Here is a 22,412-nt window from a genome sequence, read left to right as displayed (position 1 = left end):
GGTCTCACATATTTTGATGAAAACATTGTCCGGTTCTACCATGCGACCTATCGTTGGATGGGTAATCAAGAGATTTTTCCAAAGAATCCAAAGATTGAAAATCTGACACCCTATCAAAAGTTATAAGAACTTTACACTTTTTTCCGGCTGGATCTCAGATATTTTGATAAAAATAAGTGTTATTTATACACTTTTTTGAGGCTCTATAGTGAATTAACTTTATGACTGTGAGGAAGGTACCACCCACCCAAAGGTGGGTTAAGCATTTTTATTACACACCCAACGATGGATTGCATGTTTGATCCGTACATCATTTTTATCATATTATCTGAGATCCGACCTCAAATAACCGGCTCCGTGTCTTAATGGTACTGTCTCACAATGACGAATTTAAACTTTGAATGTATGTATGTATGTATGTATGATCCCCATACCCGCAGGCAACTTGGTCCTGGAACACATGTGAGCGCTAGGTGAACAATTCGATCATCTTTTACTCTGTAATCTGTACACCCACGTGCATAAGTTTTTGCACGAATTTTAGTGCTACAAATACCGGCGCAAAGAATAAAAGAAACCCCTTTCCCTCCCCAAGCACCGGAAATTTGTAGCGGGTGTAGGACACTTTGTATAGACGCCCTTGCTCCCATCACGTCACTGAGGGTATGGAGCGACGAGAAATTAATAAGCATGCCCCCTAGTCGAACCTTCATTAGAGAAGCAGGCAATCCACAACTCACAGCGAACGACCAAAGGAACACCCTACCGCGTATATAGTAATATTGGCGTGGTTTGTGTTCATTGATGTGTGTGTATGTCAGAATAAATGAAAGTATGGTTGTCTTATAAAAAGAACGAGCTCACCAGTTGATAAAATTTTCAAAATCAGCTTCTCTTCAAAGGTCACGCATGCCCGAAATACACCAAAAAGGCCGGTTCCTGCTTGGGCTGCTTCAGCTTGCCGCCGCCCCACTCGTAATCTGCTCCGTCGTCTTCCTTTCTCTCCTTTCGTGAAAACTGCGGCAACGGAACCTCCCGCTACAACTGCGTTCCACCTTAACTGGTTCCGACGAACTAAACCGTGCGCCAAGGCTCCGATTCCCGTTTGACCTCGACGAGTCCATCCACGAGGAGACCGACGACCGCTTCGCTCTCTGCGTTCCTTCAGATTCCCGGAAGTTGTCCATTTCCAGGCGAACCCACATCCACCCTGGTCGTCGGGGAAGTTTCGAAGGCCTCCGCGTTCCATAGCAGTATCGCGACCGACCCGGAACGAGCCACGTCCTTGATTGAACCGTCCTGTTCAAAATCCTCCGCTGGAACCATTGCTTGAACATTTCCACCACGAACAACACCATTCACCACTGCACTGATTAGTTCCGGAACCACTTTTTATTTTTTGGAACAAAAATTCAAAGAAAAGCAGCAGCGAAAATTTTTGACGTCTTTCTCCAATCGTAGACTGCTTCGATCCCACACGAATTTAAACTTTGAATACGAACAAAAACGGAAATGATTCAGGTGAGATTCGAACTCTTGCTCTATGTTTAGGGCGGGGCCAGAAAATGCCCAACGGCCTCGGAATTGGGGGGCGTGGGGCGCGGGTTCGATTCCCGCCTCATCCTCCTGGCCTTCTATCACATGGGGAAGTAAAACGTCGGTCCATTTGCGTAAAAGAGGTTTTGGATGACTTACTACACATAACCTTCGGACGCCTAGAAATAAGCAGAAACTTGCAACAGAGATCACAAAAGACCTGGGTGTCGTTGAAGTGGATTGCTTTGCTTTGGTCTCTGCCACTCTGAAATGGGTCGTTGAAAGCAGCGCGAGAGCAATCACCACCTAATACCCGGGACTAAGATATGATGCATCGGCATTCGGCATATACAAAGTCTGATACAAATTATACCTTCCCATAATTTCGTTACCGGTTAGCGGGTATTGGATTGGACCACACTCACACACACAATATTCGAGATCCGGCCTTAAAAATGTGTACAAATAAAACTTAAATTATCATATCAGATCTTCAATTTATTGGGCTTTTTTCTTGCCTTGACAAAAAGTCTAACGAACAGAATATCGTTGCCAAATACAATTACTATTATTAATGATTAAAAAGACCTTTCTACCAGGCTATCCACTACACCACCGGACCCGGTAACACCAACAGGTACCACAAGCCCAATTTATCGCCTAAAAACAATAAGGACTTTTTTTTTAAGACATCACGGGAGAGATTAAAATCTAATAGAGATGCTACAAAACTGAATGCCCTGTGCAGTGTAGTCAAGGCGCTATGCATATCATAATTCGTTCGGCGGATCGGAACACGCAAGAACGGAGTGTTGCGAAGCGTTCGAAGCGGGACCGTCGACGGATCGCGATCCGAATGAATCTTCGCTGAACACTGAATCCGCAACGCACTGTTCTCGTGGCAGAACAGTATTCCAGCGATGAACGGACCAAAGCGCAGTAAAGAGCTTGGGACAGTAGTTTTACATCCGTAAAACCTATTGCTGCACGGAAGATGAAGCCGAGCAGTCGCGAAGCTTGGGAAATCATGAAGGAAATGTACTGCTTGGGATTAATGTACCGCAGTTCTGGTGGTCAAACTTGATCTGGTTGCGTTTCCTGGAGAAGGCAATGACGGAGCACTTGGTGGAGTTGACAACCATACGGTTTGTTTCACACCAATCTGCGAAGATGTTCAGTTCCTGTTGGAGGGCTAGAGCGTCGGCTGCATTATTCACTTGACACTAGATCTTCATGTCCTCTGCGTATGACAAACGCTGCCCAGAGAGTTTAGTGGTTGCAGTCGCCCCCTGTGCGATACCCGGAAAGGCCCTCAAGCAGCCAAGCAGATTTCTCGCCGGCCAGATAGGACTAAAACCAACAAAGAAGAGTCCTGTCGATTCCCATTATTGTCGAACGCTGCCGGCAGGTCGGTGTACATTTTTTCAGGACAATCGATGGAACCCCGTCTCTGGACCTCTTTGGGGACATTTTAATGAATATCACGTGTTTTTTCAAAAGGAAATGGTTGAATACCCCACGAAGAATGATGGACCAGTTTGGACCGGAAGGACCACTTTAAGACGATCAGCCTGCCGTCGAAAGTGGCTCAGCTGTAGCGATTAGGAGGAATGCAGAGTTCTCGGAAGGCGAAGATATCCAGCAGCATGATTCAACGGAATCTACCCAGCTTACGCCGGATTTGGAGGCGAGGTCCGACGATGAATTGACTATGGAGCTCGTCAACATAAAGGTCAACCACCAGAAGCAACTTCGAGTCAGTGCGGGACCGAGCCGGACCTGTCCTAAGCAAAGACGGCTCACGAAGACGCCAAGGAGTCCCACATGTGTGTCAATCTTGGTTATTTCGTGTCGATGGATCGGAGCGTGAAGTAGGGCGTACACCTTGCGGATGGTCGCTCCGGAAGGACAAGAGGTGGACGGAGTATTCGGCGTATGACCCGAACCAAGGAGTCCTGCGATGTCGGGACGTGACTTGGCCTTGCTCGAACTGTGGAACGCAAGATAAGCAACTTGTAACAGACCGACTGGACCAAAACTAAAAGATGTTAGATGTATTTTATTTGTATGTAAATTGTCCACGATCCACGAAAGTATCCTTATAATTATAATTATAATTACAGATACCCCATACCCCATAGAAATTTGACAGTTCTCAAAACCGACGAAATGATAGACTAAATCGGTCCCTACAGAATCGGCCTACAACTAGACTGATTAAATCGGGTTTCGTATTGTTTACAAAGTGGACTTAGAGAAAATTTTGGTGGCAACTTCTTTTAAATATAATTTAATTAAGAGAGCAGTTATTTTCGGTATGTTTTATATAAAGTAGAACATTTATTGCTCTAGTTTAAGCAGTAAGTGGAGTTTATAGTAATCATGAAAGATTGCTGTTTATTTTAGAAATTTTCATAATTTTGTAGGTGTTTCAATACAAAGCCAGGATACAAAGGTTTTCATCATGATCCGGAAGATGGCCCATGCGGCCAAATAGCTTATGATGACACCACTGGTTCCTGCTACAGCTTTCCGGATTGCCGAAACATCAATCTTTGTTCGAGGGAGCGAAGAGATTTGAGGTTAGTTTTTTAGATTTATTGCAAAAACTTCCGGGGGGGGCTACACATTGTGTAAATATGTATTGGAAGAGCCTGCGCATGTGAACTTGGCAGTAGGCTCATTTCGGTTGATCCGGCTGGCCGGATTCATCCACAACGCCGTTTAAATGCATCGATTAATCAAGCGATTTCGTCGGTTGCAGTCGGCCGATTTAGTCAACCGATTAGTCGGTCGATCCCTGTGTTAAGCTCCCATAAGAGTCGGTGAAACAAACGACCGATTAGTCGGTAGATTTAGTCGGTAGATTCAACAGACTGAAACCGACTAAATCGTTGAGAACGTCGGCTATATTGGATTCTACCACCGTAACATCATGATTCTACCAAGATTTCGATTGAGTTTTATATGGAGGTCCCTGGTCCCGACATCATTATAATATCTTTGGAAAACTTTTGGGCTGTTCTTGGTCCGGCAAAATATCCAGAAATACAGATATTGAATTCTACCGAACGAATCTTTATCGAAATCTTGGTTGAATTATACTTTTTTAAGGTGGTTGATTCCATGAGCTGTATTCCTGGAAACCTTGAAGATATTTGAAGGGTCACACAACACATGTATAATTTCTGGAAAGTATTTACAAGTCTCAATGGAGTACCCACCGTCGAGCAGTTTTTGACAGTTCGCTCCATAAGAAATACATTGTAGTAAAATGCAAAAACTACTTGACGGCGGGTGCTCCATTGTGAACCTGTAGTTACATCGGTTTTCAACGCTATTTAAACTTTCGCAACCTTTGAACGCATTTATCAATCTCGGACACATTCCTCTGGACGATCAAACCAGACACACTTTCAATCAATACGAGAAGAATTCACATCCCACAGGGAGAGACACACCAACTGCTTTCGTAAACGCTTCACGTCTATCCTTCTTATTCTACGACGGCCAACCAGTCTTGCATATTGTGTCCACTTCTAACACCACACCAAAACCCACAAAACTTCTTCGCTCAGCCAGCGTTCCCATTTAAACAATTTGCTAGCTTTTACTCGCTAATCTGGTGCGGGAATCTCCCGTTGATAACGGAACATTCTCGACACGATAACTCAATCAAACGACACAAAAACTCTGGAACTTACCTTCTTCACAATGCGCTTCGACGTTCACTTTCCGCCACTTCCGGGGAACCTCTCTTTTTGCTTTGTGCTGATTTGGCCACTTCCACTTAACACGGTGGGGTGGCGCCTCCTCCTCCTCCGCTCACGTTCTCGCCGTGTACGTGGAGCACGACGACGACGACGACGATGTCGGATTGGGGTGTGTGTTGGAGCAGCGAAGATGACGTTTGCGGATTTTTCGTCGTCGCGGCCTCCTCGCGCGGACAATGGGCAACCGCGACTCTTTTTGCTGCTGCTGGCTGCTCTACAAAATGGAACTCTTTTGCGATTCTAGGTCGCGCGCACACACTCACTCTCTCCTTCTCTAGCTGGATTATTACAGAAGAACAGAAAAGTCACTCTTGGGAAAGGGGGTAGAATCGGTCGCGGACACACGACGGAATTACGGACACGGATAACTCTTTTTTCTTCTTGCTTTTTTAAAACTTTTTTGCCTGGAAAGAAATTTCTGGTTAAAATTTGCGCTGCGATTCGCTGCTCTTCGTTTCACGCGGCCGCTGTAACGGGAAATATCTTCCTCTTGCTGCTGTGGCCACGGTACGTCCCCCGCACACCTGTCCACCACTCCCTCCCCCTCAAATCTACGCCCCACCGGGAAAGACAAGAGAACGCGAAATCGCAAGTGATTTCCCCGGAATCTTCCAACACAACACTCCAAAGCTACTCGACCCCCCACAACGGAACCACAATCCGGAACAAACCCCGTACAGTGACCACGAAGGCGTTTTCCTGCGAGATTTTTCGGAAATCACGTCCGAACGAAACGCGGCGCGACGAACCTCTGACGCACACACACACTAACGGGAACCTGTGCCGCGCGGACGCACGAGTATTGGTGCCAACTCTGGTGGCCGCACTCTTTGTGGCCACGGCGCCGCCGAGACACCGCCGGGTTTGATGGTAGTGATGGGATGGTGCCGCCTGCCCTGCACACACCAACACAATCGCACGCGCGCAAGTGAAAAATTCCTTCCTGCTGGCCTTTGCGCTGCTTCCTTTGGAACCGTCCTCTTCGCCCCCTCTCCACCACACTGCTTCGTTTTCTTCCACCACCTCCGTCACACCGCAAAAATCGCGAGAAAGTCTCCGGAAAGCCCCGTCCGCTCAAAAACCCCGACGATTTCAGCCCCAAACCCAGTCCCAACCGACCCGCATTCACACGCACCGGACGCGGAACGGTACCCCGGACAACCTACACGCCACTTGGGCCACTTTAACGCACTTTTACCGATGCTGCTGGCGAGCTTGCCTTACGGAACGGTCGAATCTTGAACGGCAGACAAAAATGGCGTTCGTTCGTGTGAAGAGTGTGAACCTGCTGCTGCTGCTGCGATGATGTGCACAAATACAGAGAGATGCGATGAAGGGTGTGCGTGTGTGGGTGACGTGACGTGACAGGAGGGTGGCAATTATTGATCTAGATCAGATCGGGCGTGAAAGTAAAGCAAAGTTGAGCTGAAATGCGTAATTTTAACACAGTTTTTGATCAGAACACTGAAGATCAGAATTACTCAAAAAAGTGTAAAATCAACACATTGTGGTAAAGCGTACGTTGCAAAATTTCGCAGCGGCATTGAACTAAAATGTCCTAGAGTTCAACCGTCGGCATGGAGACGTCAAGCGCGAGTTCAATTACGATGACGTATGACCTATATATACAATTTATCAATACTGAATTCAGTTAAATTTACTGAAATCTGCACTACTGAAATTTTCAGTAAATGAAAACTTGCTGAAATTTCAGCAAACTTTGACAGGTCGGCAACGTGACCATCACTGCTGTCGCACGTCGAAACGTCCATCCAGAACCCTCCTGCCTGGGGTCTTCGGAAGTGACCGGTGGCGTACCGTAAGAATCGCTACAGCTTGGACTCGAATGTTGGCTAACCTTGAGCAGAAGCGTTGAATAATATAAAAAAAATGTTTTCTTTAGCATACTGTTTAAAACATTTAAAAACAAAAATCAAATAAAATAAATAAAATCAAGCACATTTTGTTTATTCTCGCCAAAAAAGGTTTCTTTTCCAATTAAAAGTAAAACCGACGACGTCGGTAAAACACTTTTACCACAGACAAACAGACGGGACCAGGGTTGTTAAAATATCAAAATATCAGCTCTCAGCAACTACAATTATCCCGCCTGAGTATTCATGCCTCAAATACAACTGCTCTTCTCTCCTCATTGAAACTCTAAGCGCCGAACATAGCCGAACACGTTCTCGTGTTTACCCACTCGCGATTGACATTTTCCTTTTCTCTCTCATTCTCGCTTCCACTATCATCCTACCGTAACAGCGTTTAACCACAGAAGCCGTCACAAAACCAATTATGCAAACGCAGTTTAACGGGACGTCATGCGTGGTCGGCTCCTAATCGCCATCTCACGGTCTTTCTTTGCAGTTTTCGGAGAGATTGAGAGACTCAGCGCTGAGAGCGCATAGTCGAGGAAAAGGAAAGGAGTGATAGAGAGAGATTGACATTGCTGTGAATCACGAGACACACGAAGAGATCTCACAAGCTATAGTGACGGCCGCTATACTCTCGGATATTTTTGGTGCAGAGATAATCTATTGATAGCTTTTCTATCACTCTTTTGCAACACTGGACGGGACACTCGAGTGCCGAACCATCGTCCTCCAAAAACGGTTATTTCAAATTGAATTTTGTTTCGGCATCCACTCACCCGGCGCTGATGGCGCTGCTGTCGTGACAGCTCGCCCGTCTTTTCTCAGTGTGTGTGATGCATGTTTTTTTGTTTTTAAGTTGAGCGTGAGCACGTGTGAGGCAGCAAATAAAAACAAAAAAAAAACAGCTTTCCACCTCGAGTGCACCCGCCGGAAGGTTGCTTCATCTGTGGAGAGTTCGAATCCGGCCGAATGCACCTGAACGACGAGAGCCAGCGGTCTCGGACGTAGTGTTCCGACGGAAACACGAGCAAACGGACATTTACGGGCACTTCTTTGACACGCACGACTTTGGGTGTATCAATCGGTGGCGAATCTACCTCACGAGGGCGACTCGGACAGCGTGACGGACCGGAAGCGGACTGAAAACCTGAAGTGGCACACTCTTGCTTTTACCCCACTATTAACCAGATAGGCCTGCTCCACTGCCTGCCGAAGTCGAGGCTGCTGCTGAGGCGCCCGCTACTGCGGAGAAAGCCGGATCCTGTGGTGGAGTCATCTCCTTTGGAGCAACCTGCTTATCCTTCGTGGACTGCTCAGATTGCTGCTGCTGTAGTCCTTTTGGCATTTTGACGATGTTGCGTCGATCGTGAGCGCCACTCTTCGCGACTTTTTTTTCGTCATTCGGCCCTTTTGGTTTTGTTCGCTGGCAACTTAATTGCGCCGTGGACACGTTCCCCGTAGATGTTTCCAAACGCCCATCGTGGGGATCAATTCCGTTAGTTTTGAAATGGATTTTCCTATTCCGGCGGCCACTACTGGTGTTTTCGTGACCGGGATATCTGGTTTCAGGTGTAATGGTTCATGTTTTCGGTGGAGGAGGAATCTTAGACCTTGTCTTAGACGGAACATGCAAGCAACGGGAGGACCAGTGGTGTGGTCTCTGTCATTGTGTTTGTCTTGCATCGCTGCAGGTGCTGCCGCAAGAGTTGCCTCATGAGGTTCTGCCATTGGAAACGGAACCGACCCACCGTCATTTTCGGCCGTCGGTCTTGATTTATTTATTTTGATTTTGTTACTGATGATCAGCAACAACAAAATTATTTCGAAACAGCTGTTAATGTTTACAATCGTTAAGGCTTGATTGTCTCACGCATACACTGACATGACACATGACAGTAATGGGTTTGTATTGGTGTGTTTGGGCTGCGCTTCGGCATAGGCTCACCAGGCAGCGCTGGCGTCGCCGTGATTTGGTGGTTTGATGAAGGACGATGGATTTCAAAAATAATTTGTATGGAGAGTCACGTCTGTTTGTCTGTGCTTTTACTGTTACAACGATTTTGCTCCATAAATGCATGGTAGTATCAAAAACATTCCAACTTTAAAATTAAAAAGTTTGAATTTTCTACAAATATTCTTTTAATCCAACGAACGATTTTTTTAAATTTAGAGTATTTTTTCTTTGTGTGTAGGCCTATCCACGACCGTAGACCGTGAGAAGATGCCAGAAAATCCAGCTACAAGCTAAATCCACAATACCTTCTAGTACGACGTAGTCCGACGTCAAAAGATGAAAAGCCTTGGGTAAAAAGTAGGGACCCTTAATAGGGAGACTGGTCGAAGTGAATTTGACGTACCCAAACCGGGGGGATGGTAACCTTATTCCGACCATAGCAAACTGACCACAGTCGACATTAGCACGGTTGTCAAATGAGAGCCCACAACAAAAGCAAATCCAATCAAATTATTCGCTCTACAGCATTGCCTTGGCGTTCTCGATTTCGAGATTCCTACTCGAAACTAGGTGTCCGAAGGCTTGATTGTTGAGGCAATTGCAAACCTCTTTTTTACACCTAAGCTTCCATCCATCCCGGGATTCGAACTGACGACCTTTGGATTGTTAGTCCAACTGCCTACTAGCGACTCCACCGAAACAGGGCCCAGGGAGACGACTCCTACACCTGGACTGAGCTTACGACCTAACCTTTTTTTTTTAGGTTAGTCCGGGGCCAACATAGAGTTATCTACGTGCGCATGTATTGCGTGTACGTACACGAAAAAAGTGAGGTTAAAATTTGTACCCGCCAACAAAAACAAATGGTACACCCAAAGGAAAAATATATCTCAAAATCTGCAACATTGGATTTGCTGCAGAAAATGTCATATTTTATAACATTTTTTGCAGCAAGCCCGTAGATCATTTTTGCCCGCGTGTAAAAATGTCAGCGATCTGCAGTTCTCACCAACACATATAAAGCTGGCCCGTCCCCGAGCAACACTCCAAAGAGAAGCATATGTTGGTGCTATTTCACTCACTTTTCACCAAGCGTCCATGGCGCGGTGGTAGCGTGTCGGATCAATAAACAAGAAGTTGGTGGTTCAATCCTCGTTCTGCTAAGTGTTATTTTGTGAAATACAACCAAAAAGCCGTCGGTAATGTCGATAATTGTCGGTAACGGGCAAAAATGTCATACCCCTATATCGCAAAAAATGCATGAGGACCTAGATGAGGACAGATTTCATGCAGATTCTGATATACTTTCATGCCGCCATGCATCACAATCATGCGACTGCCAGTTGGGTGTAAGCTAGTGTGCGTGAGATCGGGCTTAAATAGCTCTATTAACTTCCCTGTCCGACGGAAGGCGTGATCAGACAAACTCGTCTCAAAATTTGCCACCGGGACCTTCTGGGATCGAACTCAGGCAGAATGGGTGAGAAGCAATCACGCTTACCCCTACACCACCAAAAGCACTAGCTGTCAAATGGTAGCCCATAACAAATCATTGTTTGGGTTTTTGATTTTCAAATTTCCCGCAATTCAAACGATAAATACTTGAAAAAACACGTGAATTTTGTTGCTGATGGCAAATTCTATCATATCCTTGGAGATTCCATCCCAATATTGGCTGAAAATTCATATCGTAAAAGTGATTTTTCTGTTTATCTTTTTGCTTTTTTCTTTTGGTCGATCAAACAGTGCACCCGTACACTGTGAATCAGCATTACACATTTTTCAGTTTGGTTTACACATTTGCATGGGACTTTTGAGTTTAACCAGGATTCGTGTTACCAAAGCATAATATGAATAATTCTGATTCTGAGTGTTTGTTATCTTGTTCCAAGATGGCGGCTTCTTCGCTACCCCCTGACCCAAACAGACACGAGTTTGACGTATCCAAACGCCCACACTGTAACTGAAAATCGCACTTTGCTGAGCTCGTTTTCGCACTTTTTCATAGATTTTTTCAGTTCGACTGCGATTACACAAAAAAGTGTAATCGCAGTTGAACTGAAAAGTATGAAATGCTCAACAAAGTGCGATTTTCAGTTACAGTGCAGTAAACTTGGCAGTGTGGCAAGCTCAAAACATACGTAGCTAGAACGATTTAGCAATGATCGACCAGTCTCCCTATTTAGGGTCTCTAGTTAAAAGTAGAGAGCCTATATGTAGGTCCCTAGTTAAAAGTGCATAATCATTTTGAGTGGGGTGTTAAGCGTGACAAAAGATATCTAAATTAGTAAAACAAGTCAAAACTTTTCAACGTGTTTAACACGCTTAAATAGAATCCATTAAAATTGAGTTCAACTAATTTTTGACAGTCCCCTTTCTCTGGGGGTGGTGAAGCTGGTGAAGTGGTGCGGGTGCTCTTGTGATTTTGCGAAGAAGAAGAACAGAAACAGAGAGAAAGGCACAAAAATCAGTTCTCCGCGATTCGTTCCTTCGTCCAGTCGTTCGTGGGAGTTGCTGCCGCTGTGCTGTGCCGTTGAGAGATCTCCCCCTTCTGAGAAGCTTCTAAACTCTGTGGGCTCTTTGTAGAAGTAAACACTAACACAGCAGGCTTAGTCGTTGCTTCTATGAGTAAAGTTTCGGCCCGTTCTAATGTTTTCATCGTCGTCGTCGTCGTCGGGACTTTGAAGAGTATTCTTGTGGCACTTTTTGGTCTTTTTGGCCTCAGTTCGCTCACCTTTCTTTGTGTGGAGCTTTTTTTCGGGGGGCTCTTCTTCCCTTGAGTGGTGTGCTGGTTCCGTGACTCGTCCACGAAGGACAGACGATGAAGTGGACGCGATAATAACCGATTTCGAAAGATTTTGGAAACCTCCAGAGAGAGAGGTAGAGCAAAAATCGAACCGCAGGAGATGATTAATTCATAGCGATCGTCGTCGTCGTCACGGTGTGTGTCATAAATAACTTGGGTCAACTGCCCCCTGGCCATCGAGACGGGAAACCGAAAGAGAACAACGCGAGAGAGAGAACCTGCCACCAGAAAGTTAGGAAATTCCAACGCAGCTCGCGACCTGCTGCTATTTACGTATTTAAGTAGAAAGAGATTAAGCCACCGCGTACACAGACTGAGTCATTCTCCCACTGATAGTCTACGCTAGAAAGGACAAACAAACCCACGAAAAGATGTTGAAAACGAAATCTCAACAGCAGAAGAACATTCTCAACACCATCATTAGCGTGCTGCCGGACAATCGACCCATTACGTCCCTTCAGCTGGTCGAAGATTATGAGCGCTGTCCGGCTAACTTTGCCCCGATCAATAAAACCTACGACCAGGATCAGGATGCGGACCTGTGGCGAGAAAACATTCTCTTCGGGAAGAAAACCTCGCGCTACCTGTGCCAATCCAAGACGGAAGGCCTTCCCGATTACATCCTGGAAACGCTGCGGGTAATCGGCGAAAAAGAAGCACTGCCGGAGGGATTTTCACAGTTGACTCGAACGGCGGACTCGGAGCAGAAGGCTTGGCGCAAACGTCAGCTGGTGTACCGGTTGGCGAAGAAGGGAGTCGCCAAGCAGGCCATCACCGATATCATACTGTGTTCGAGGTTGCGGCAGGCGCCGGAGGGATTCACGCTGGCGGGGTGAGTAGATTTAATTAATTTAATCTTTGGTAATTTTTTACTGTTCCCAAAGCACTTACTATGGACATAATGAGCCTGTTTCTAGTATGTGTCATATTTTTAACTTATGCTCGGCCTATTTCGACTTTGACCTATCCCGTGACAATTAAAATCCGATTCCTAAATTTCCTGAAGTCCCTTCCCTGACGAGTGACGATACAGATGTAGAACGCTATGATATTTTTGTCAATTTATTAAGCTAGTTTTGTTGATGCGAAAAGACGAGGTGGTTTTGTGCATTTTTGAGTGAGTGTCTTGAGTTTATGCCAGATACAGCTCAAGGGGGCTTTTGTCCACCTCTAAATAGAGAAAATGAAATGAAAATGAAATTATAAATTCACAATACAAATAAAACCTGGGATCAAATGTAAATTTCCGGCTAGTTCCTTCCTTGAAGTTATCGTACCCAATAAAACAACAAATTACCAAAAAACACAAAACGTGACTATTTTTGTCCTTTCCATTACATCCTGACTTGGAAGGCAGGTCAACAATGGAGAAAAAGTAGAAACCAACAAAAACTAGAATTGTGAGATAGGTTTACGTTTGGCAAACAAGGTTGGTAATATGAAAACATCTTGAAAATAAAATAAAAATCTGATAAATTAAAATTAATTAAAATAAAACCAAGAGTAGAAAATTCAAATAAAAAGCAGGTGGTTATGTTACACATGACCAGGGTTGTTAAAATATCAAAATATCAGCTCTCAGCAACTACAATTATCCCGCCTGAATATTCATGCCTCAAATATAACTGCTCTTCTCTCTTCATTGAAACCCTCAGCGCCGAACATAGCCGAACACGTTTTCGTGTTAACACACTCGCGATTGACATTTTCCTTTTCTCTCTCATTCCCGCTTCCACGATCATCCTACCGCAAAAGCGTTTAACCACAAAAGCCGCCACAAAACCAATTTCGCAAACGCAGTTTGACGGGACGTCATGCGTGGTCGGCTTCTAATCGCCATCTCGCGTTCTCTCATTGCAGTTTTCGGAGAGATTGAGAGACTCAGCGGTGAGCGCATAGTCGAGGAAAAGGGGAAGAGTGATAGAGAGAGAATGACATCGCTGGGAATCATGAGACACAAGAAGAGATCTCACAAGCTATAGGCAAGAAAACTGTGACGTAGCAAATGAACTCAAAGAACTCAGTATTCATTTTGTGAGTGCCATTTGAGTGGTTTGACAGGTGTCAAAACGGGACTTAGCATTTTTTTGAATTAGAATTTGCTTCCAATTGCGCGAAACGTCGTAACCCGAGTTTTTTTTTCGTATAAGTGTCCGTGTGCTTGTCCGTGCTTCTGGCCGTGTTCGTGTACGTGCACCTGACCACGTAGTTGCCTGTTCCTGGACGTACCCGTGGCCGTGCTCTAGGCCGTGTCTTTGTCCGGACTCCTGCCCGTGTTCGTGCCTGTGCTTCTGGCCGTTTTCGTATCTCTGGCCGTGTAGGTGCCTGTTCCTGGCCATTTCCGTGGCCGTGTCCTTGCCGTGTTTTTGGTCGTATTTGTGTCCATGCGAAACGGAACAACCGGAACAAAATTATAATTTTAAGTCCCGGAACTGACACCTGTCAAAAAAGTTCATTCGGTTGTTTACCTTTGAGGTTAAGTTCCGAGCTTTTCTCCTTTATCGTGACGACCGCTATACTCTCGGATATTTTTGGTGCAGAGATAATCTATTGATAGCTTTTTATCACTCATTTGCAACACTGCACATGACCAATATATATACAGGGTTGTTACGGACGGCGCGGATCGCGCGGATGGCGCGTATCGCGCGGATCTGGCGCGGATTTGCTGGCTAATTTTGCTCAGGCGCGGATTTCGCGCGGATTATTTTGATAAACAAAATAATTGAGAACGATAGAATTTACAAAGGAAAATATTATTAGGAATTAAATAAATTCAATCTTATTCGTTGAGTGCGAAAACACCAATTTCTAAGAAGTTGTTAATGAAGAAAATTTTCTTCTAAAAATTATTGATTGTTTTTTCTTCATACGAAACTTTGAAATAATCTTCAAGGAGCAATTTTGTTAATGTATTGAGATTTGTTATATAAATTTAACATAACATTAAAATTCATTATTTTTAAAACATCTGCCTAACAATTCAAATAAATACCAATTTTATTAAAATCAAAATAACAAAATTCGAAAAAATTACAAAATTTAAAAATTTAAAGCTATGAAACTTTTTAGATTTTCTATGTTTTTTCAATATAATTTTTTTTGGTTTATTGAAAAAAAAAAAATCTGTTGCCACTCTGATTCAGGTAGAATTGATTCTACTTCCAATTATCACAACATGACGAAATCCACTTAGAAATCTGCTTAAAACTCCGTCTAAAAGCGAAATGTAATGTTAAAATAAAAAAAATAAGAAATCTGGAGTTCAACAATTTGAAATTTCAGAATTTACATATTCAAATAATAAAAAAATAAAATTCATTATTTGAAATTGTCAAAACTTACAGACTCAAAAAACGTAAATAAGTATGAATTATAAAATTGAAAAATTACAAAAATATGACAATTGATTTTTTTTTTTTGTTAATTTTCAATTTTTCAGGAATGTTCTCAAGTTATCAAATTATTAAATTTTTAAATTAGGCCGATGCAAATATTTAAAAAAGTTTTTGTCCCTCGGCCCTGGCCGAGGTCAAGGGGGCAAAAATAAAAAAATATAAAAATTTAAATAACAAGCCATAGTCTTCACATTTAAACGAAAAAAGTGTTTTAAAATACATTTTACACTAGTTCAGTTGTTTTGCAATCATTAGGTTTCAAAAAATCTAAGATCTGACAAAAACAAAAATTGTATCGAAAAAAAAGATTTTGCATCGAAAATTTTCAAAAAATATTAAGATTTTTTAATAAACCCAAACATGCTAAAAATGATTTTTTGCAATTCCGTCGTGAAACTACTTACTTTTCCTGTCATTCTTGATCGACGAAATAGCCTACTTTTCTGTACCAAAAATAACAGAATCGAATAGCAACACTTTTCAAAATAAATGCTGAAAAGTTCTACTTTTCAGCACTCAAATGGGTGCTGAAAAGTTGAACTTTTCAGCACTTGTTTCGAAAAGTAGCACTTTTCAACATTTTTTTTATTTAAACGATTTATTGACAAAATACATGAAAATTTGACATAAAATTTCACTCAGTGTGTGTTTTTTGGAATTGCAAAAAATGTTGTATGGAACTCGATGCAAAACTTGATTTTTTCAACACTCTTCGTATTTATCCAACTCGGTGAACCTCGTTGGATAAATGTACGACTCGTGCTGAAAAAATCCTCTTTTTGCAACTTGTTGCATAAACTACTATTAAACGCAGAAGAATGTATTTTAATTTGATTTCAGTTGGTTGCACTTAAATGTTCATTGAAATTTTAAAGTTTATCGTAAAAATATTTTTTTTGACCCCTGATTTTTCGGGCCAATTTTGAAGGGGGGGGGGGTGACAAAAACTTTTAAAAATATTTGTACCAGCCTTATTAGATAATTAAATTATTAAATTATTAAATTATTAAATTATTAAATTATTAAATTATTAAATTATTAAATTATTAAATTATTAAATTATTAAATTATTAAATTATTAAATTATTAAATTATTAAATTATTAAATTATTAAATTATTAAATTATTAAATTATTAAATTATTTAATTATTAAATTATTTAATTATTTAATTATTTAATTATTTAATTATTTAATTATTTAATTATTTAATTATTTAATTATTTAATTATTTAATTATTTAATTATTTAATTATTTAATTATTTAATTATTAAATATTAAATATTAAATTTTTAAACTATTAAATTATTTTTTTTTGCCGTTTTCTTAGTTCGAATCATTTTTGGAGTCATATTTTAGTTTAGAGAAATTTAGAGAAGAAAATAATATAAATTTCGTGTTTCGATTTTCCAGAGTAAAGTTTTGGCGAGAATTATCAATACTAAATCCCTAAATTTTATTATTTGGTGATTTATTTTATGGTTTTAAATTTTTAAAATTTTCTAATTTTTTTTCTGAATTTGTTTTTAAAGCAACGATATTTAAAGTGTTGCAAAAAATGCTAATATTGTTTCAGAAATGGCAAAAGAGGTTACATTTGGTACAGGAGGGATATGAATCCACAACTGATCAACGGTACTGATCCAAATGCCTTCTGTATTATTCTTTTTTGTTTAAAGTTTCATTCATTATGTTTGTAGCGATTTTTTTATATGGCGCAGATTTCGCGCGGATTGGGTTTTGGGGTCGGCGCGGATCTGGCGCGGATTTTTTCTCGACTTTTCCGTAACAACCCTGTATATATAACAAAGAGCATTACAAAAAACTCTTAAGGCTCTGAAAAGTATCATCCCCGGCCGGCCATTTGACCGGGGGGTTGAGATTTCCAAAAAAGTGTCCACGTGGTTTATGGATGGTCCTTGTGCAAATTCATGAATCAAAAAGTTGTTATCTTTTTGTTGTTTGTAGAAGCATTTTACGTGCATAATTTTTCGTTTCAATTTTCTATTTCTGGACCCTTAAGTGTATCTCCAGCGCAGGGGGCAAACATCGAAGCAAATCATGTTTCTTTTTATCTGACGAGAGTTTTTTCGCAAAAAAAAACTTTTTGCGGGACTGTACATTGGTTTTCCATAAAAAAAACTCTTAATTTTTAAAGGAGTGCTAAATATGTTATAAACGCAGAAAATGTATTTCAAATGGTTTTCCATCGATTTAACTACTATTTCCATTACAATTTAGAAGTTCGATTTTTTGCACCCCTATTTATTTTATTTTTAAAATTATTATTATTATTGAAGGGTCAGGGCCCAGCTTTGAAAAATATTTCAACGACCTTATAAAATAAAAATAATAATTAAAAACTAAAATCTAGACTCTAGGTTCTATAAACAAATGTAAACATTGAGTGTATCCCGTTTATTCCGATGGACATTGACATAATGTGAGAGGGACTCACTCAATGTTTACATTTGCCTATCCAGGTTTTTAAGCGAAGATGGCGTTCGAATGTTGAACGTCCGAAATGTCAAAATCGCGCAGTAGCACCAACATTAGAAAAAAATGCGGCTGTCATGCCATGGCACACTTTTTTCGTAATGTTGGTACCACTGCGTGATTCTGACATTTCGGGCGTTCACCATTCGAACGCCATTTTCGCTTAAAAAGCTGGATAGGAAAAAAAAAATGTAGAAATAAATAAATAAATATAAAAAAAAAAACAAAAAAATAATAATATTTTAGAAATAAAAAGGAGAAACCCCCAAATTCAAAACAAAAATCATTATAAATAAATCTTCAACAAACTAAAACACATAAAAAAAAAAATATCAATTTAGAATTAAGAACAAAACATCACAACATTTAAATGCCGTTGTGCTCTCTTATACTAACATACATTTTCGTAGTTGTGAGAAAATCGATTTTTAAACTTTAAATTGTTGTTTCTGAAAAACTATTCGACAAACAATTGTATTAACAAGAAGAATAATTTTGGCAGAGAAATTACTAAAAAAATATATGCACAAGTGTGTTTTGGAAGGTAATTTGTATGAGTTAGCACAATCGTGCTCAGGGTTTTGGTACAAAAGAGTGCAAAGTCGTTTTATTGTTAAAATAGTACAAATTAGTTGTTTCAATGAACATTTTGCATGAGTTGATCAATTCGAACTTAAGAAAAACATTTTAAGAAAAGACCTTTCTGGAGTTTTTTTTGAAAAGGTCCAATAAACCAAATTTCCAGTTTTTCCTTTTTGGGTGTTTTTGAAACCGCCTTGAGTCAGCACCCAAAAAGCAAAAACTGATTTGGTTTATTGGACCTTTTAAAAAAAAACGTTACTTAATCCACCCTTAGGTGGTTGGTGCCTTCCTCTCATTCAAAGGGTAATGCTATCCAAAATAGACACGCTCGTGAGAAGGTCTTTAAATTACCTATCCAAAGATAGGTCGCATGATATATTTGGAATACGTTTTCATCTAAATATCTGAGATCTAGCCTCCAAAAAGTGTATAAATAACTCTTAAGTGCTTATAACTTTTGATAGGGTTGTCAGATCTTCAATGTTTTGGACGCGTTGGAAAGGTCTTTTGATTACCTGTTCAACGACGGGTTGCATGATAGATCCGGACAACGTTTTCATCGTGATATCTGAGATCCGGCTTCCAAAAAGTGCATAAATAACACTTAATTGCTAATAACTTTTGATAGGGTTGTCAGATCTTCAATGTATTGGTCGCGTTGGAAAGGTCTTTTAAATACCTTTCTAAAAATGTATAACATACAAAAACCACCCTTTTTACAATCTTCCAGACTTTAGTCAAAATTGTTTTTTTAGCATAACTTTTGAAGTACTTTACTAAACTTCATAATTTTCAATAGGGACTTATGGGACCCCAAGACGAATCGAATGAGACCAAAACGGTCCAAATCGGTTAAGCCAGTGCTGAGATAATCGAGTGCATATTTTTTGGTGCACAGACCCACATCCCTACACACACACACACACACACACACACACAGACATTTGCTCAGAATTCGATTCTGAGTCGATAGGTATACATGAAGGTGGGTCTAGGAGGTCTAATTGAGAAGTTCAGTTTTCGAGTGATTTTATAGCCTTTCCTCAGTAAGGTGAGGAAGGCAAAAAAACTCCAGCTTTGAAAGTTAAAGCTATTTTTCTACGCACCGCAACTTCTCAAACCACTAGTGTCTTCCTTTTATCTTCAAGGACTTCGCCGCCCTGGGCTCCTATGTGTATGAAAGTATGGCACGGAGCGACGGCGCCGAATACTCATATTTACAAACAGAATTTTAGAGCGCCCCTATCATGCTGATCAATACCGGCGCCGGCTACAGCCAGAGGTAGAGTCACTGGGAAGTGGATAGGAATGTTAGTCCGTTACTTCAGTGATAGTTAACGCCCAATCGACTGCTTCTCCGACAAAGTATCACGAAAGTTTTAGAAGAGGTTATTAAAACGGGTATGAGGTCAGGATTCACGCGTGCCAGCGATATGATCAGTCAGTGTTATTCATAGAACCTAATTTTGAATAAGATGTTAAATTCAAAGCTTTCAATTTCCAATTCGGTTCACCACAAATGCCACAAAAAACGTATAAAAATAAAAATTATTTATAGCATAAAAAATATATTTTTAGTATAAAAAAAGAAATATCAAAATTCAAAACATTCCTGGTAACATTTTTTGTAAAAATCTAATTTTTAAAAGTGAAAATAAAGCTACATAAAATTTTAAAATTATTTGCAGTTGCCCTAAGTAATTTTTAAACTTACATTTTAATTTAAAAATTTAAAAGTTTCGTTGATTTGCGAGAGACTAGGCTTATATGAGGTATGATTCAAAAGGAAGATACAAATATTTTCTTTGTGATTCGATTATCCAAAACCCCAGTTTGATATTTAGACTCATTAGTTCATAAATATCTTAGCAGTCTACATGCAAGTATAACGGAAACTACAAACCCAAGCCAAAAAAACTGCTAACATAGCTGAAAGTCAATGTTTTACAAACAAGCGTTTAATTACGAGCAGTTTTCTCACTACTCTCCATCTCCCAAAACGAATGAACTTTTCTTTCCAGCGTTAAAGCCGTCGCATAGAACACAACGCTCGTTATTATGTAAAACCGAAAATCGTAACTTATCAGTCCGACCCGCTTTGCCTTCTTCCAGTGAAATCAACGGCATTCTGATCTGCTACAAAACATCACTAATAGCCCACCGCGCCCCACCCGGCGTCCCGTCCCGCCAGAGCATCACCGATCTCGAGCGTACCATTGAAGATTTGAAGATTCAAGCCGGCCAAGAGAATCCACTCTATCCAGTGAGTACCTAGCTAACTTGTTGACTTTAGCTATTGAAGCAAGTTTTTTTTTTGCTGATGAGTCGGCGCGCGTTCAAGCGTGACGCGTGCCCAAGGTCTTGCAATTTATGAGGCTTTTTTTGCTCTCTGTTGCGTCCGATTTCAGGCGGTGCCATCGGATCCGTCCGATCATGACTACGAGCAGCTGCGGATGTCGTACCAAATTTCCCCCAAACGGCCCGCACCCAAACCGCCGGCGTACTCCACCGGAACGTTGAACGTTCACACCGAGGTGGAAGGAGTTCCGTTCGTGCTGAATCCGGCCCTCTCCCGGCAGTCTTTCGAGGTAATTAAAGGCGGTGATGAGTCCGGAAATTTGTAAATTAATCTTCTCTCCATGACTCGACAGGTTCCGTCGCTGTACGAGCCCAGCAGCTCGAAGCTTGAGTATGACTTCCACCTGGAACGGCAGATTCTCTGCACGACCAAGACAACGAATGCTCAAAACAAGAATCCGTTCTTCCACTAGCCGTTGGTGGTCGTCGAATCAATATTCTCAAGTAGGTGAACCCCCTCTTCCACGCAGAACCACACTTCCCAGAAAGGTTGTTTTTCACACGTTTGTCTCCCGTTGATCCATGTTTGAGAGCCACAAAAAAAAAAACAAAACGAATTGCGATTATCAGGTTCCACAGAGCCATCGAAGGTAAAACCTTACCCGTCATTTTATAGCACGTAAGTTAAGCAAGTTGTCCCTAGGAGTAATCCCAATTTCATCGTCGCTAGTCGCTGATGAGAAGCATCGATTGTTGCGTTTCTACACCCACAAAACTCGAATTTACATTTACCGTCTTGTTCGTGTTGTTTACCAGTAAGCTCCCGAAATTATGTCACCCAGAGGAGAGACGTTATTCCACTGGAATTGATTTAAAATATATACATATATTTACACCCAACCATCACCGACTACTGAAATCCTCACAGCATTTTATTTGTTTGCAAAAACAAGCAGGAATCAGGCTAAACCACGATAACTTTTTACAAGTTACACACACCAAAAACCAAAACACGTTGATTTGTTAAAAGCAGACCATTCTCATCGGTGGACTGGACTGATTAAAGACGAAAGAAAAAAAACAAGTTTTCCAAATCGGCACTGAATAGTATTTAGAACCAAACCCATTCTCTATTGGTTAGAAGCGTATATGCTCTATTGTATTGGAAGTATTGTTAGGAAAACGAATAAAGTATTGCCAGCGTAGAGTTAAACACTTTTTTTCTATTGATATTGATGACAGGCCATTTAGTTCCCAATCACGGACTTCACCAGTAAGCGCAGCAAATCAGAAATATATTGCTCTTCTGTTATATTTTTAATTTTAATACTGATTCATTATCTTTCAGTGGAAAAGCTGGGCAGATTCATCCAATGGTACCGATTTTCCCAATCAAGAAAACAACGAAAAGTAGTGGTTTTCCTGATCATAGTAAGCTGAGCGAGGAGTTAATTCGCTCCTGTCATATTCCAATTTCTATCACTGATTCATCATCTTCCAGTATGGTAAGCAAGATCAATTTGGTCAGTAACGCCTACTCGTACCGCAACTGAAACACAACTCTAGAGAGAAGTTGCAGATTAATACAAGAAGCAAGATACACCGAACTACATAGTGCACGTCAATAATTACAGAACAAGAAACAGAAGAACAGAAGAAAAGGTACGAAACTTAATGCAGCGGAAAAATAGC

At 41.2% G+C, this 22,412-nt stretch overlaps 1 protein-coding gene and 1 long non-coding RNA gene across 2 annotated transcripts; one reads left to right on the top strand and one right to left on the bottom strand.

The window, feature by feature from the left end:
- Positions 1-5,240: 5,240 nt before the first annotated feature.
- On the bottom strand, positions 5,241-6,633 carry LOC119767969. Its single transcript, XR_005277821.1, has 2 exons — positions 6,502-6,633; positions 5,241-5,713 (listed from the first exon to the last, which is right to left on the bottom strand). It is a non-coding gene; the product is annotated as an uncharacterized LOC119767969 (long non-coding RNA).
- A 4,945-nt stretch (positions 6,634-11,578) lies between these two features.
- LOC119767453 (multivesicular body subunit 12A-like) lies at positions 11,579-21,933 on the top strand. Its single transcript, XM_038256086.1, has 4 exons — positions 11,579-12,778; positions 20,535-20,685; positions 20,831-21,010; positions 21,074-21,933. Exons 1-4 carry the CDS (start codon positions 12,318-12,320, stop codon positions 21,191-21,193), a joined length of 912 nt encoding a protein of 303 aa, XP_038112014.1. The 5' UTR covers positions 11,579-12,317; the 3' UTR covers positions 21,194-21,933.
- Positions 21,934-22,412: the final 479 nt, after the last annotated feature.

The sequence above is a fragment of the Culex quinquefasciatus genome, chromosome 2 (genome assembly GCF_015732765.1).
Source record: "Culex quinquefasciatus strain JHB chromosome 2, VPISU_Cqui_1.0_pri_paternal, whole genome shotgun sequence".
Classification (NCBI taxonomy): domain Eukaryota; kingdom Metazoa; phylum Arthropoda; class Insecta; order Diptera; family Culicidae; genus Culex; species Culex quinquefasciatus.
The sequence above is the reverse complement of the archived record's forward strand: the minus strand, read 5'-3'. Positions and strand labels throughout refer to the sequence as shown.

Coding starts and splice junctions, on each gene's coding strand:
- LOC119767453 (XM_038256086.1), top strand. CDS start 12,318: ATGTTGAAAACGAAATCTCAACAGCAGAAGAACATTCTCAACACCATC. Junction 12,779..20,534: donor GAGGGATTCACGCTGGCGGG/GTGAGTAGATTT, acceptor GCCTTCTTCCAG/TGAAATCAACGGCATTCTGA. Junction 20,686..20,830: donor AAGAGAATCCACTCTATCCA/GTGAGTACCTAG, acceptor GTCCGATTTCAG/GCGGTGCCATCGGATCCGTC.